Source organism: Lonchura striata, chromosome 8 (assembly GCF_050655825.1).
Source record: "Lonchura striata isolate lonStrDom1 chromosome 8, ASM5065582v1, whole genome shotgun sequence".
In the NCBI taxonomy this organism is placed as follows: Eukaryota; Metazoa; Chordata; class Aves; order Passeriformes; family Estrildidae; genus Lonchura; species Lonchura striata.
Genome location: NC_140710.1, coordinates 23858977 through 23875982, shown reverse-complemented (window position 1 = coordinate 23875982; position 17006 = coordinate 23858977). Strand labels below are relative to the sequence as shown.

Here is a 17006-nt window from a genome sequence, read left to right as displayed (position 1 = left end):
CCAAAACCAGTCTGAAACAACATAATAATCTTAATTTTGCTAATGGTTGCTGGTGAAAAGTGATGGATGTGTAAAAACTATGGAGTGATGGTTTTATTAATGTAAGCAAGGGAGAAAACCCATTTTGGTGACTTATGCCAGATGAACACCATGATGCTGTGAGCCTTTGCAGCCCAGGTCAACCCTTGCACCCTCAAGCCTCCTCCTGCAAGGGCCCATCTGATCTGCCACATCATCCAGGAGGAAATCCCAGAGGATTTCCTCTCAGTGTGGAAAAGCAGTGATGATGATGTGCTGGTATCACCAAACACCAGTGCAGCGATGGAGCCTGGATTTCAGTCTCTCCTCTGACATTTGGGTACCCTGGGAAGAAGTCCTCATGACTGCCAGAGCCAGTGGAGCAGAGATCACTCAGGCAGCAGCTGCAGTGGGATGGGCAGAGGCAGGCAGGGATCACGCCGGCAGTGAGCAAGCGGGGCAGGGCAGCAGCAGGGGCACAGCAAGGAAGTGCTGTCATGTCTGGCCTTGCCTGTGCCCTGCCCACTGAGGGGTGAGACAAACAGGGATGAAGGGAGAAGGCATTGCCATCCAACTGAATTCCCCTCTCACTCCCCATGCTGAGCCTCTGTGGGGATAACTTTTACCTGGCATTCCTGATGTTTCTGGGACTGGGGCCACACTGAAAGTATTGAGCCAGCAGCCAACTACATAAAATAACCAGAATGTGGTCCAACATGTCACAGCTGTAGATGGGGTGTATAGGACACTTCCAGCTCGATGTGACAGCTGAATGACCTCCTCCACCTCCTCAGATCCACACAAACACACCAGAGACGTCTCCCTCCAAGCAGTTCCCAGCATTTATAACCTGTAACAATATCTTGTCCTCCCCAGAAAGGAGAGGGAACCCAGCTCAGGTCTGTCCAAGCCCTCCCCACTGCCACCTTCTCACCAGGCCCCTTGTCCCCTGCCAGCCTCCTGCTTCTCCAGAGAGCACATGAGAGAAGATGGAGCTTGAACCTGGGCAGTGAGAAAACCAACAGGGAACAGGGAACTGAAGGAGAAAAAAGGCTACCAGCTTGGCCACTGCTCAGCAAGGTGCCTCCCCACCCACCATCATGTCGGGCACTGGCTACACAGAGTATCTGAGGGGGGTCACCTCTACTTGGGCTTAAAAATATTGTTAGAACAGATTGGCAACCTGTAAGCCATTATCATGGTCCCTTGGAGCTGGGCCTGCTCCTCCTCAGAACAGATTTCTGAGTATCTCCTCAGGTTACTCTTACCTTGCCATCCTCCTCTATCCTGCAGCACTGCCTCTGAAAACCACAGCAATGCGAGGCTCATCCTCCTTCAACATCACCTCTGAGACACATTTGCACAATGCCCACACAAAACTTCTGGAGATAAAAATCCTGAAGATAAAATAAAGGACACAGGCTTGCTTCCTAATCTAAGCATTTTCACCTCAAAATGGTAAGAGGCTCCATGTCAACCTACAGCCCATGCAAGGTCAGAGCTGTCCCACCACCCAATTGCTCCCTGACTGCTCCCCACAGTCTAGCTGAAACCTCAGCCAGATTTTACCAGCTGGGATTTGCTTCACAAAAACATTGGCAAGGAAAAAAAAAAAGACATATTTTAGAAAACAAATTCATTAGTGACAACTGAAGAATGAAAGGTTGAAAGTACACAAGCTGACATGCAAAATAAGAATTTACCAGCTGAGATGGGATTAGCTCTGATGCAAGTTAATGAGACCTGTGCGTTTTCCTCTGCTGAGAAAAAGAACAGAAATCCAACTGAAGCTGTAAGAAAAGTGTGAATGCAGAACAGCCTAGTCTCTTATCACTGCAATCCGGCCTTAAAAATTTGCTTCATTCAGGCCAGGCTCTGGGAGACAGGACCCAGAAACAACACAGAGCACCCAGATTTGGGGCAGTTCACAGTAATTTCAGCTTCTTTATTCACTTTTTTTTTTTTTTTCTTTTCCCAGGATCCCTATCCTTTTCTACTGGTTTAGTAAAAAGGATTTTTCCCTTACAGCACAAATAAACTCCCCCCAGTTCCTCAGGGTTTTCCAGGAAGACAGCGCCACTCCAACAGCATCAGCACCAACAACACAGTTTGTTTTTAAGCCCTGGAAAACCAGCAGCTTAAAATCTATCACAGCCATGGCAGTGGAGCAGTGGACACAGGGAAAAACCATTATCCTTGTGGTATGTATCCCACCACATGCATTTCCAAGTTTCTTCTCCCTTTTTCCCATACCAAATCAGGTTGTTTAAGAAGCAAGAGGTACAACAGTTGTCTCTTGCAACTGAGACACATGACCAACAATATTCTACCACGAAAAATAAAGCAATACTCAACAGAATACCCAGGTATAAGGGGTTACAAATATTCAGACTTTATTATAAATAAGAAATACTGTTTTATACATAAAAACTGCAAGTGTTGCATTTTGTTCACCGCCCCAGACAGCAAGACCACAGATTAAGGCAAAAAAAGCTGGAGTGAAGGCACATACTGAGGGGGCCACAGTCAGGAATAAGGTGATGAAGGGATGTCACGTGTCACCCATGACACCCAGCACTCCACCAGCAGCTGTCACATCATCACATTACGTAAAGAAATAACTGGACTTATACAATGAATAATGGCTGTAATGCAGTACTGATTAACAGATCGCTTATAAAGATTTTTTTTTTATTTAAAAATAAAATTCTGTTAAAAACGGCTTAAGAAAAAAAAAAAAAAAAACAAACAAAAACACAGGAGAGCAGGAAACCTAAGGCCTGAGGTTAGCCAGGGCATGCACACATCTGCTCTTCTCACAGCCTTGGCAGAGGTGATGTGGTCACAGCTATCTTCCCAGAGTGACCCAGGGTCCCTGTGTGTGCAGGCACAGGGAGCTCTCCTCCAGAGGTGTTTCCAGGCAGGAGGGAAATCCCACAGTCATTAAGGGAAGAGATACAAGAGCCATGCAGAGTTTGCTGGGAACACCCTGCCCCTGCCCAGCAGCACTGCCTGCACCAAGCCTCCTGCCCTGCACAGTGGTATCAAGATGTCCCCAAATGCAGCTCTCTGACCACCTCAGCGCTGGTCTGGTCTCCTGACAGCGTTACAGCTCCTCACAGCTCAGCTGCAAAGCCACAGCCCCTGCTCCACCCTGCACAGCATCCCAGGGAACAAGGGACACAGCATTGGGTGCTGCAGGCACCATGGGGAGCAGGGCTGGCTTTGGAGACAGGGCTGGAAAGCATCCACCCGACAGGCAAAGTGGTTATGGATGGGTGCTGGGGATACAGTAGAGGGAAACAAGCAGGAGCCCAGCTAGGAGAAATCCCAAGTTTTAAGGGAATTATACAGAGAGAGGTGATACATGGTGCACCTGCCCCAATGGCTACAGGGAAAAGCACATAGAGGAGGCCAGGCTGTGCCACTCTGGAAATCTGGCTGAGTATATTTACACACACATACACACACACAGAGACTTCCTCACACTATAATCATGATAAAAAAATGGAAAAAAATATAATCACATTCACACAAAAAACATAAATTTGAAATAATTAATAGCACCAGTGTGTGTCAGATAATAATTTCTTCCCCGCTACGCAAACGTACAAAGTTGCATAGTGTTTAAGGATAGCTATATACTGGATCTCAGGGAAAGGGGGAGGGATGCCAGGCTGGAGGCAAGGAGGAAGCTGCAGAGGATGCTCTTGTCTGGGAGCAGGGGGCTCCCCCCACTCCAGCAGCAGCGAGCACTGCCTGGGGAGGGAGCCTGCGGGGAAGCCGTGGGAGTGGTGTAAAGGCAGAGCTGCCACCTGAGCCTGGCCTGAGGTCCCTGTGCTGAGGCAGCTTTACAGTGACTGGGAGAACTGGAGGCAGAAAGAAAGGAGGGCACCAGGAAATTCCAGCTCTTCCTCCTGGCTTTAAAACAGGCAAAAAGCCAGAGCAATGGAAGGAGAGATACAAATCTCACTGTCCTCCTTCAGGAAAAAGAGGGGGAGAAAAAAAGAGACCTTTCCATTTCCATTGATGTGCCCCCTTCCTTCCCCACCCAAAGACATTCAGCATGGAGGCCAGTGCAGCTGGCAGAACTCTCTGGATGGCAGCTCTCCTCTTCAGCAGGACTCGTCCTGCTTCAACAAACTCATTTGTCAGTCTGACATTCCAAGCCCAGAAAACCAGATCCTCTGGAAATTCAGTAGCAACAGATGGGAATGCAGCTTGTGGCCTCCACAATCTGGTAGTCTGGACTAGCCAGCAGGCAGCAGCTTTCAGACCAGACCCAAAACTTCTCCACAGAACAGAAGTGGGGCTGGCAAGACCCACCACTCCACCAGTATCCCATCTTCCCAAAGATCCCTAATCAGAGACTGCCTTTTGCTCATAGCAATGCATCATCACAGAAAGCATTTCAGAAAGAGGCTTCAGCTATCTTGCCAAAGGCTACCAACACTGTTGGATTGGCCACTACATAATGATAAAAAAAATAAATTCACAGGGTTAGAAGTTGGGAAGAAGGATCTGAATTGAGTGCAGCTATACTGGCCATTACAGTAATACTTTGGTAGCCATCCCCTTCCTTCATAGGGACAAAGAGCTCCAGGACTGAGGATTTTACAGTCACAGGGAGAAGGCAGAAGAGAAAGTTGCGTTAGTTTTGCCTTGCTGTATACAGCTCACATGGTTATTTCTGAACCACAGTATAAAGAGTCCAGAGCATCTCTCATCCTTGCACTAATCAAAGGGAAACTGTGTCTGAGGAAGGGGCAAATGTGGAGTGCTCAGGAAAATAATCTATATAAAAAAAAACCCTTTGATGCCCGAAGACGGATATTTAATTTGCTTCTCAAAAAAATCCCAAAGAAACAAATAAAAAAAAAAAACCCAAAAAAAACCCCAAACAAAACAAAAAAAAACCAAGGGGAAAAAAAAACCCAAACCAACAAAAAGAAAAAAAAAATACTTTCAACTTATCCTGATGTGAAAGGAAGCAGTGGCTGCGAGCAGCGAAGAGTTGGGGATCTGGAGAAGGTAATGTGTGTTAAGGCACTCCATGGCTGAACCACCACTCACCAGGGCGATTCCCCCCACCCCCAGCGCACCCTTAGGGTTTCTCAATGGACGGGGTGTTGAAACAGCCAGATGGCAAAGTCTTCCTGATGTCTTCCAGGTTGCTAATGTCCTTCAGGATCTCTTCAATGTCCCTGTTGTAGGCCTGTATCGCATCATCTTGCTTCTTGGCTTCTCTCTCAAGGAAAGACACTTTCTGCTCCAGGTCACTGTCTTTCATCTGGTCTTTGGCACTGTTCAGGGTACCTTCAATTTCATTCAGTTTGTTCAAGTCCACTGTCTCCAGTTGCCCTGAAAAGCCAGAAGTAAACAGGGAAGTGCATTAAAACCCCTTTGACACGGTGGGTGCTCACACAGCTGAGCCCACAGCAGACCTCCATCAGGCCATCTCTAGCATCTGAAACAGGACCAACCACATGGGAGACATCTCCACTGCTTCTAGAAGTCTTCAGTTTGTTGAAAACCAACACAGACCACTGCTGAACAAGCTCTGAGGCTACTCAGGAAAGAAAAAAAACCCAAGCCCTTGCCAAAGCCACACAAATCCTATTTTCAATCTAGTTTCTCAAACAATATTGGCAGGAAAGCCAGCACACATCAGGCAAACACTCAAAGGCATAGAGCACATTAAAGACAGTCCTACCTAGCTGATCCAACAGGTCATTAATGACAGTGAGCAGGCTGTTCACAGAATTCTTAGCTTTTCTTGCATTGTCTTCTGCCTCCTGGGCAGCCTGTGAGGCCTGTAGGATATAAGGTGTAGGGATTACAAAACTGTGGCCTCTCCTCTGCCCTTAGTCACCACATCACTGACTTCTCACCCCAGGGTAACAATCCTGCACAAAGATCTTTATCACAGAGCTGGGGAGAAGACTGACAATCTTCAAGCAATCAGTTTTCTGAGTATTTCAGGATGAGGATCCCTGAAAACTGAGCATGATTTTACAGTAAAGGGCAGGATGGAAATCAATAGGGCTATACAGTCAGGTTTTAGCTATAATAAAAGGAAAAGAAGCTCTCAAATTTCAGCAGGAAGCCTATGCTAACGCACCAGAACTTGTCTCCTTTTCAGTCCCACTTAAAGCTTGGAACAGTCAGAATACTGGCTGGACCCAGTGTTGTCTTTGCAAGAGGAGAGCAGGAGGAAAGCCTTCATTGCCAGGACAGCAGGGAGAAGGCAGCTCCTTGCCACTGCTGTCACCTGACAGCAGCACTTACCTCGTTTGCCATCTTCATATCCTGCTCAGCATCGGCCTGCTTCCGCTTCAGCTCTTTTTCTGCATCCTGCAGCTGCTTCATCATGTCATCCACTTCCCTGGCCAGTCCTGTCACATCAGCAAAGGTCTTGTCGGCTTCGGCTCTGGTAGCAGCAGCACTCTGCAGCCAACAGGTGGGAGAGGATGGAAAAATGTGAAGGTGCAGAACTTCCTTCAATCCTTCTCATAAAAATGCACTGATTTCCTATCTTGCCATATTTTGCATTTGCAGTGGGGAATACAGCAGAGAGCACACGGGGCTCACCAGGAACCACTGCAAGAGGAGTTCATGCAATCAAAGAGCAGGGTCTCAGTGGGGGCGAGCTGCAGCAGACCCACCTTCTGAACAGAGCTGGCAATCTTCTCAGCATCATCTGCTCTGGCCTTGGCCTCACGGGCATCAGCAGCAGCATTGCCCAGTGCCAGCTCTGCCTGGTGAGTCTTGTTGTTGGCCTCTGCAATGGTCTGGCTGATGGCAGGGATCTTCTTCAGTGCCTCCTCGGCCGCTGTCTTGTTATCATTCACCCGCCTGTCAAAGTCTAAGGGGGGCAAAGCAGATCCTTATCACATGCTCCAGAAGAGCCTTGGGATGCTCCTTTGACCAAGCTACCCAAGGCTTTGCTGCCCTGACATTGGAGGGATGAAGAGCAAACTGGCATCAGCTCTCCCTATTGCACATCTTCTGATGCTAAATAAGAAAGTTAAAAGGAAATTTCTGGTCCCTGAAAAAGCTTATACTTTTTCTTTAAAGAAAAACAAGCCAAAAGAACACACCCAACACTCAGATAAAGGCAACAGTAGGGCCTCTTTAACCAAAATATCCTACTGCCAAGTGACTTGTCACACTGGAATTGAAGGATTCACTCCAAGTGCTTCCTCTTTACCTTTCAGGTTCCTGAGAATGGTATTGGCCTCTTGTAGTGTGCCACTGCTCTTCCGAGCAGCTTCTTCAGCCAGGGCTTTTGCTGCATCTGCTCGAGCCAACAGCTGGTCTGCAGTCTGAGGAGATATGACATGTATCAATGTATTCCCACTTTCTGAAGGACAATTGTCTAAGTGCATGAAAAAGCACTGTTAAGCCTCAAACAACAATGCCATCCAGAACAGCAGTGCTCTGAGACCAGATGAGTGTATGTACTTCGGAAATATGGTTCTGAGTACAAAGTTGACACCACATCTGGCAAATATCTCCTATTTTCCCATACAACCTCAAAGCCATTGCATTTAACCTCTTTCTGCATCTCTTTTTTGGGGCCATTCTTCAGCATTCTTATAATCAATAAACAACACTAAGACTCAGATGAAATAATTTGCATCTGGCCAGTTACTTGTCTTCCTTGGTTTTTTTTTCCCAGGGAACAAAAGCCTGCAGAAAGTGGAACTGACCTGCTGTTCTGTCTTCCCTTTCTCCAAGAGGTTCTTTACTTCTAGCTCCTTTCCTTTCATATCTTCTCTCAAGTCCTCATAATCCTTTAGCTTCCTGGCAATTAGTTGATCCAGCTCCTCTGCTTCCTTCTTGATCTTATTTGCTTTATTCTGCAGGTGGAAATCACACACAGAGATTCCTGAATGTTAAAGAATTCCTGAACAGGTGGTAAATTTTTCCACTTCTACATTCAAGCCAAGACGTCTGGCAAACATTTCACTCAGATTTGTGTCCTTCAGAAACTGGAGGAGCTGGGGTTCATGTAGGTGGTTTTCTGCATTTACATCTCCTGCATAAATGTTGCAATTGCGTAAAAGCTGGATTATGCTTAGATGGACAAAAAACCCACAGAGCGTTCTTATGCAGAGAACATTAACAGAGCACATGTAAGGTATGCCAGCAACCTAGTATAATGCACATGATGGTGCCCACATGTACCTCTAGCCCTGTGGAATCCACAGTAGGCAGGCTGGTGAGATTAGCATATATCTGCAGGGCTCTGTTTCCAGCTTCCTCTGCCTCCGCAAGCACCTTGTTGGCCTGTTTCTCTAGGTCTCGAGAAATATTCCTTGCTTGATTGTACCTAAAAAATTCCCAAGGATCCAGTTATGTAACAATATTTTTTGTAGAACTGAACTTTAGTAAGAGAGTGGAGAGACTCAGAAATCAAAAATCACCTCCCACAAAATTCAAAGCATACGGAGGGTTGTCTTAGTTTTAAGCACTGCTCTGAGGTCAGGAAATAAAAACAAATTTCTGTTACTGACTCACTTCTGATTGAGCTCATCAATATCAATTGCAGTTTGGTTTTCTCCAGCCAGCGTCTTCAGCAGCAGCTGATACGCTTCCGTGGAAGTATCATTTGCAGCCTTGGCTGTGCGAACAATCTCATCAGCTTCCTTTTTATGCCTGATGGCAAAAGAAAAATAATGCCATTACATTTGTCAGCCAGTAGTTTTTATCCTTAGTTCTTGATTATATTCTCTCTTCTCCTTCTCTCCCCAGATTTACATATGGGAGATGCTGAAAGATTTGTAATGGAAGATGGTTTCCATGTCTGTCATCCACATGAGCAGTGTTTGTCCTCAGTGCTACACAGCCATCATCCCACAGCACCAGTCCCTTAAGCAGCAAAGGGTGTGTGTGTTTCCTAGCCAGCAAATGAAATTCTGCTTCCCCCTTGTAGAGCAAAGCAGGGCCCTGACATAGGCCACGATGAGTGTGCCCTGCCACAGCCTACCTTTCTGCCAGCTTACGGGCCTCTTCTGCCAACAGAGTCATGTTGTTGGGGTCCCCGCTTTGCTCTGGAGGTGTAATGGACTGGAAAAGAAAAAGAAAGGGGAAAAACATCCTTTAAAGCTCTTTTTTCATCTTTTATTCATATTTGCTTTAAATATTTATTGTCATGATCTTAATGCTTAAAGATGTGTCTAATCTACTTCTCACTTCCCCGCATGTTTTTCTTAAGTCCATGCAGTTTCCACCACTGGTTATCCCTTGAAAAACAACTGTGCTAATATCTATTTAAGACTTTTATGTTGGTCTGGGCTAAGATACTATCTGTGACTGACAGTGGTGAACTTCACTGATTTCCCATGATCTTGATGCAAATTTGCTGTTTGAGGGAGAGAGCAAGTGGAGAAACACATCAGAGGCACAGAAAGAAAGGCCCTCAGCCTCCCCAGCCGTGTGGGATGTCAGCAGCACACTCACCACGTTGTCAGCTGCCATCTTGGCCTTCTCCAGCATGTCAGAAGCCATGCTGATCAGGTCCTCCGTGTCCTCCACCCGCACCCGGGCCTGCTCTGCCAGGCTCTCCGTGTCCTGCACTGTGCCCTGGATGCTCCTCAGCCTGTTAAGCTGACTCACTAAGGTGCTGTTGATGTCTTTGAGACGATCCATGAGGCCCTGATCTACGTCTGAAACAAGGACAAAAAAGAGAGGAAGCAAAATTAATTAGAGCAGGAAGAGAAGCTGGAGCAGCAGCTTACCATGGCAGGCACCATGTTGGTAGGTTAATCCCCTACTGGAAGGCAACCAGGCAAAGGCATTTCACAAGTCACTTAGCTTGAGATCAAAGTCATAATCAGAATGTGCACCAAACAGGAGAAATGAAAAGCCATTAACTGCTCATAAGACAACCTCACTGGGTGCTGGAACTGACTTTGATGGGACATACTGTGTTCGGAATCATGTTTTACCTCTCTCATTGACTTAAAATGACAACAGAGCTGTTCCTCAATAGGTATGAAATGTCTGTTTTGTGAATTCTCTTTAGCTTATCTCCTAGAAATTAAGCAGAGATGGATGAATAGTGCAGATGTACATTCTTCCACACTCAGGGTAACAATGCCTACTCTGAAAGAAGACTTAAGGAGCTCCATATGGAGCAGCCAGGAGCTGTGTGGAATAGCAAACCCACTCCAAACTCTCACCAAACCAAAGAGCTGACAAAAACTGGCAGGATAGAGCCTTGGTTTTCACATATGCAGGTCTTAAAAGGCAACTACACTTCACCAAATTTTTGGATCACCAGGTAACTTCCCACAACAGCATCTTAATAATGGGGGCATCACAGCACAGGTATGTGCCTCACAACCAAGGCAGTTACTTTTGAAAAGCTGAGAGTGTTACCAAGAATTAAAGTGCAAGCAGAAGCCCACAGAACTTAATCAAGACTAAGATTGGTCAAATTGATGTATTGGTTGAACATGAATGTTTTTGACACATTTCAAAAACGTACTACCACAGAAAAACAGAAAACTTCTTCAGGTGTGCACAGATTTTTGAAAGGGTAGTTTTTGTTGCATTTACTTTGCCCTCTTAGTAAGAGAAGAACCTGGAGCTGGGGAAGGGTTTGGAGTACTAGTCTCATGAGGAGCAGCTGAAGGAGCTGGAAAGGGGCTCAGCCTGGAGAAAAGAGGGCTCAGGGAGGATTTGTCTATCCACAACCCCCTGACAGGAGGGTGCACCCAAGGGAGTCAGACTCTGCTCCCAAGGAACAGGGACAAGATGAGAGGAAACAGCTTCAAGCTGTGCCTGGGGAGGTTTTGGTTGGATAGCAAGAAAAATTTCTTCATTTAAAGGGCTGTCCAGGAAAATGCTGGAATCACCATGCCTGGAGGGATTTAAAAGCGGGGTGGATGTGGCAATTGGGAACATGGGTTAGTGGTGGCCTTGGCAGTGCTGGGGGGCAGGGAACAGTTGGACTTGATCTTAAGGGTCTTTCCAAATAAATGATTCTATGATTCCAAGACAGAAAGCCCGATCAAAAATTCCACCACAAAACCAAATCCATTCCCTCATCTTTCTCCAATCCCTACCCTGCTACCCCCTTATGTGGGACTATCATCTAGGCATTGATGCCAAGCAGGCAGCATAAATCTACCTCAGCTAAAGCTGAGAAAAGCTTAAGTAACCATTCTCACTGACAGGAATCTTCCCAAGCAAATGCCAGCACTGGATGCATGTTAGCTTTTTCCCAGCTTCACACAAAGGGGACAAATTTTCCCAAAATGGTCTGAAATCACTGAACCAGCTCCCAGGGGAACATCTTTTACTGCAATGTCAATAGTCTTCTTCAGGATTCTCTTTTCCAAAACACACATCATCTTATATATATTAAAGAGGCCCTAAGGACAAACCACTGTCACAAACATGACAAACATCCTGCTCACAGACATCCCATGGTAGTGGTGACAACAGAAGAATCAATTTTAAACCAAGTTTAACAGGAAAAACAGCATTCTTCAGAATATCCTACACTTTATGGTGGGATAATTAAGTTTGCCATCAGGCTTTTGAAGCCTCCATTCTGATTGCTGATGATCAGAACAAAAACTATTTGATCCCAAGATGTTGGAGCAAATTTAAAGCATAATAAGTATACTAAAAAGTTTTCTGCTTGTGTAACAGGCCTTTGCATCAAGAGAAGAGAGTAATACATAAAACATTTCCATCCATACAGAGATAGAAACAGATTTTTACTTCCATGTACAACAGCAAAAAGCATGGATAAAAGCACAGCCACTGCTGTTATGATAGTAACATTCACTGACACAGTGCTGCCTGAAATTGCTGTCAATCCTGGATCACAGAACTGGCTTGAAATAAAACATGCTGTCTCCAAAGGGAACAGGAACATCAGACAAAGAACTCATTTAGTTGGTCCATGTCTGATCAGGTCAACTCACCTTTGCTCTTTTGTGCTTCATGAAGCAGCTCCGTAACTTCTCTCTCTGCCTGCTTCAACCGCTCTTCGAAGGCTTCATCAGTTACAGTTTCTTCTCTGGTACCCAGATTTGCTATAAGATTTTCCAACTCCTGAAGCCTTTGACGTTGCTCTGCCACCTACATGAGAGGGACAGAGCACAGCTATGACACAGCAAAGCACCTTGAGCCACTCTGCTTTCAGCAAACACCAACAGCCATGGGCTGGAATGCTGCACAAGTGCCACCATCTCCAGTGGTACCAACAGCAGTCAGTGACTGTGTCCTTACCTTATCTTTCACCAGTCTGTAACAGGCTGGACACTCCTGGCAGCCTGGCCACGAGCGGTTGTAGAAATAGTTCTCCTCACACTGGTTGCAGCGGCTCCCCACGAAGCCCTCCTTGCACTCACAGTGACCATTCTCCCGGCACTGCAGGGACCGCGAGCCCTCAGGATCACAGTCGCAGGCTGCAGGGGAGTTAAACCTCAGTCAGACTGCACAAGAGGCAGAAATACCCTAAAACTCACAAGATGAGAGGAAAGGCTTAATACCCTAAAACATCTGCAAGAGCTATGGGGGCACAAACCCGCAGCTGGACCTCCCTCCTGATCGCAGTGCCTCTACTCACAAGCAGGATCCAACATTCACTGTGTGTGTTCAGTGCTGCTATTACCTCTCCCACAAACCATCATTCTACTCCACTGCATTGTAACCAACTGCTGGTTATAGTTTTGCTGCTCTTTACAGACAGGGATATCAATGAGGAAATTTTGGATCAACTTGTTTTGCAATCATGTTTACAAGATCAGCTGCTCCTCAAGACAGAGCCTGGATACTGAGGCCACCTGCAGAGTAACTGTGCAGGAACACAATAGGAAACAGGGCTGTTGGAGGCCAAGATGCAGAGAATATATTTACACCAAGGAGAAGATGCACCAAGATGCAAAGAATATATTTACACCAACTTATCTACTAAGTTGAATATCTAGTAAGTTGGACAAGAAAAAGGTAACAAAAGAAGAAGGGGATAAGCTGTAGTACAGAAATCAAATTTCGTCATGCACAGTGTGGACATAAAAGTGCCACCTTCTGCTGTGATGAGGAGCAAGGTGACAAAATACCTTCCCAGAGGCAGAAAGAAAGCAAAGGCAGGGCTGGGTGGGCAGCATCCTTCCCATCTGCCTTGCTCTGACCCCTCAGACTTACGTTTGCAGCCTTCAGAGCCGAAGCCGAAGTGGTTGCTCTCACAGCTGTCACAGCGCAGGCCGGTGACGCCTGGCTGGCACTCGCACTGCCCCGTCCGGATGTCACACTGCCCGCTGGTGGAGCCCAGCGCGTGGCAGTTGCACCTGGGGGAGGCAGGCACACGTCAGATGTGACACAGAAGGGACATGGGGCCAAGTGCCTCCCTGAAGTGCACAGCCCAACATTTGCATTTGCCAAAAGCCGCTTTTCTTGCGGTGAAGATGCAGCAGGCGAGGCATGGAGCTTTTCAACTATGCAAGGTCACTTGCTGCCTGCACTAAAAAAAGAACCCAAGAGCCCCTGCTACAATCATGAAGTCATGTGGCAATTTTCTATTTAAGATTTAGAGCTCTTTATAAAGCTATTTATAAGTCAGGCTTTTTGTACAGCCTTAGTAGCTGCTCCTTGGACACTGCTCTTCCCCACCCACAGCAGCAGAAGCACACCTGTTACTTGTGACAAACATCACATTCCTGCACAATGTAAGCACAGACCCTCCAACACCAGGGTCTCTGCCCCAAGCCACGCCAAACCTCACCTCTCACAGCCACGTCCACTCTGGAGGTTGAAGAATCCAGGCTCACAGGCACTGCAGTCCCTCCCAGTGACGTGAGGCAAGCACTCACACTGCCCAGTCACTTGATTGCAGATCGTCTGCTGATTCACTGTGCCGTAGGGATTGCAGTGACAAGCTGCAAAAATAAAAAGGTATGGAGAAAGAAGCACAAAGTTAGAAATCCCTTGTGGTGTTGGTACTTACCCTAATGGGCCTAAATCCAAACCACATGGCCACCCAGCCCCTGCATCATACAATGCTTTTGCTTTGATAGCACTTAGTGCCCACAAACACAAGGATTTTAGCAAGCTCAAACAACCAAATTAGGGTAAAGCCGCATATTGATGGGCACAAGTGACAGCCTGCCAGCAGCTCCTGGGGACAAAACCATTTTTAAAGGCAACAAGAAGCAAGTCTCACCTCTGCACTTGTCAGCAGGGTCAGAGGCCAGGGGGTTCCCAAAGAAGCCATCCTTGCAGCGGTCACAGTAGAAGCCGGCGGTGTTGTAGATGCACTTGAGGCACTCGCCGGTCTGGCGGTCGCAGTTGCCCACGGCATTGGGGTCGATGTTGTTGTTGCACTGGCACAGGCGGCAGGGCCTCACGGCACCATTTCTGCCCAGTGGGTCTCCGAAATAGGCATCATCACACAGCTCACACCTCTTGCCTGGGACACAACACAGACATGGGTGCTGCAGCAGAAAGCTCTTTGCTGGCATCTCACATAGATCCCCTTTGCAATCCCTTCTGAAAAGTAAACTCTTCAGCTTCTTCCCTTTCATCCTTCTGTTGTTAGGGCCAGACACAAATCGCTCCTCATCTCTAAATTCAAGCTGATCTTTCACTGGAACTTTGCAGTATGAATTATTTCCATTCTTCCTTCCCCTCCTATCCCTTTAAGCCAAACCTATTTGCTGCAATTTGTTGTTAATTTAAGAATCCCAAGAGGTAGAGTTCCGTGGGGCATCACTGCTCCAGGAAACTCCTCTGCCAATGAGACCTGCCAAACCTCCACAGGCAGCCACTGAATTATTTGATTCAGCAGCTTCCTATACTTATTGCAGATCTGACCTCCCCAGCCAATTATGAGTTCCATTTCTTAAGCAGTTCTTGCACAAACCAACCCCTTTTTTCCTCACATCCCAAGAAGGTGGCATGAGACAGGAGAAACTCTTCAGCAATTAGCTACAAGAAAGATCAGCTGCTACAGACACCCGAGCTGAAGGGCACCTGGGGCCTGGTCTGCTTTGGTTCACAATGCAGTGGCACCCACAAGAACCCCCATGAAATGCTTATCGCCTGGTCAGAGAGTTTCCTAAGCACTCAAGAATTTATAGGTATTCTGTACTTTGGACTCTGTCATGCCAAGCATGAAATCAGCAGAGAAGCATGAGGGCTGCCAGTCATCCTATGGCTTCCTTGCTGCTTGCAGGCAGAACAAAAATTTCTGCTTAACAACTCAGCTACATGCTTGGACTACACAGCTTATTGCTAAGAAAAAAAGATCGGTATCTGTTCACATATTTCTCCTCAAAATTACTGGACACTAGGTTTGATCTTCTGGTTTTTTGGGCAGCGCTCATGAGTCACTGTAGCCTTCCTGCTCTTCCTAGGAAGCATCCTGCAGTGCCTCACTTGCTGGCAAACTACACCTTCTAATTTTATTTCAGTCTGACCTGACTTCCTGGCTCTTTTAAATCTATTTTCTGCCCAACACCATGCCATCATCAGAGCTCTATTGGAAGGCAGCACAGCTCTCCTACACAGCACAGAAATGGTAAGACTTTGCAGATAAAGCCTTTTGTCCTCAAGAAATAGGCATGAAAACATGTGAAGCCCCAAGCCTCACACAGGACAGAAAACAGGGCTGAGGAAGGAAGAAGAATTTGAACCAGAAGATGCAGCAGCTTTTAGAGCTACTCACTGTGGATCAGGAGACACATTTCCACAATCATGTGGATGTAGAAAAAGATGCTTTGTGTAGGAACACACCTGTAGTGCCAGCCTGGCAGCTGGTGCATACGACCTCCTTGGTGCGGGGCACAATGGCACAGCTCGAGGTGCCTGGGCACGGGCAGGGCTGGCAGTCCGAGGCTGTGCCGGCCGTGGCATCGCCGTAATACCCATCGCTACACTTCTCACAGTGCATCCCCGCCGTGTTATCCCTGCAATTGCACATGCCTGCAATAGAGAGGGACGTGAGTTTTGCTTCACTGCCCAATCCAGAAAAGAAGAACCACCCTCCTGCTGCTCCCTGCTTGCTCTTACCCGTCTCGGGATCACAGGTCTCGCTGTGCCCGTTGCACGCGCAGGGCACGCAGGGGCTGTAGGGCCCGAGGCCTGGGGTCTCCCGGCGGTACCCAGAGGTGCAGCGCTCACAGAACTGCCCCTCGTATCCCACGGGACATGAGCAGCTCTCCACCCAGGCCACAGGCACGCCGGGTCCGGGGCGAGCACTCGTGATGGTGACATCGTCCAGGTGGCCGGCACCTAGAAAGCACCAAGGGGCAAACCCTTTGTAACCACACTGGCTATCATCACTGCTTCCCCAGACACAGCTGAACAGTACGAGGGGCAGACAGGGGGTGCTTGCAGTTGGTAAGATGAATCAAGACGCAAAACCCTCCAGGAAGGTTTAGAGAGACAAGCAAAAATGCACTACAGCTCACCAAGGGAACATGCAGGGTAGGAAAGCTGAGAATAACAATATAGAGGAGATTCTGAGAACAGCAGCTGAGCAAGCACAGCCAATTAAAATTAAGTTATATTTTACATGTGTATGGTTTCCATTTCCAAATCAAATACCACAACCAATTCCTGACTTTCAAGACAGAACAGACCATGTCTTTAGCAAACTTAATACACCATCTGCAAACCACACCTCAGGATAAACTCTTCAACTATTTCTCTCAAGCCATTCCTTCCTCTGGCATTTCAGCACTTCCCTCCTCTACTCCCAGCCCCTTCCCTGGAGCAAAACAGAGCTCAGACACAACATAGCTGACTTTTAACTTATACCACTGTGTCTGTACTACTGCAGCAGCTCCAGTGCACTGAGCAGAGCCTCAACTCCTACATATTAGCAGTGACTACAACACTCAGGGATAGTTTTCTCCCCCTCCATTTCACAACCCCTCAGTCCTCATTATGGGCCACCCCTCTGAAAACACTTGCAGTTTTCCCACCTTTACCAAATGCAAATTCATCCTTTGCATCTTTCTGCA

The 17006-nt window shown here is 47.1% G+C and overlaps 1 protein-coding gene across 1 annotated transcript in view; it reads right to left on the bottom strand.

Moving 5' to 3' along the window:
* Nucleotides 1–2390: 2390 nt before the first annotated feature.
* The window catches only part of LAMC1 (laminin subunit gamma 1), a 66294-nt gene continuing 51678 nt past the window's right edge, over nt 2391–17006 (bottom strand). Inside the window, exons 12-28 of the mRNA XM_021525107.4 lie at nt 16051–16272; nt 15775–15963; nt 14204–14449; nt 13766–13919; nt 13189–13331; nt 12271–12449; nt 11964–12120; nt 9484–9689; nt 9011–9090; nt 8542–8679; nt 8209–8353; nt 7731–7880; nt 7229–7343; nt 6684–6883; nt 6307–6465; nt 5732–5831; nt 2391–5379 (exon numbers count right to left, since the gene is read on the bottom strand). Of these exons, the coding sequence (XP_021380782.3) occupies nt 5123–5379; nt 5732–5831; nt 6307–6465; nt 6684–6883; nt 7229–7343; nt 7731–7880; nt 8209–8353; nt 8542–8679; nt 9011–9090; nt 9484–9689; nt 11964–12120; nt 12271–12449; nt 13189–13331; nt 13766–13919; nt 14204–14449; nt 15775–15963; nt 16051–16272 (2840 nt within the window). The 3' untranslated portion in view covers nt 2391–5122. The remainder of the gene's footprint in view (nt 5380–5731; nt 5832–6306; nt 6466–6683; nt 6884–7228; nt 7344–7730; nt 7881–8208; nt 8354–8541; nt 8680–9010; nt 9091–9483; nt 9690–11963; nt 12121–12270; nt 12450–13188; nt 13332–13765; nt 13920–14203; nt 14450–15774; nt 15964–16050; nt 16273–17006) is intronic.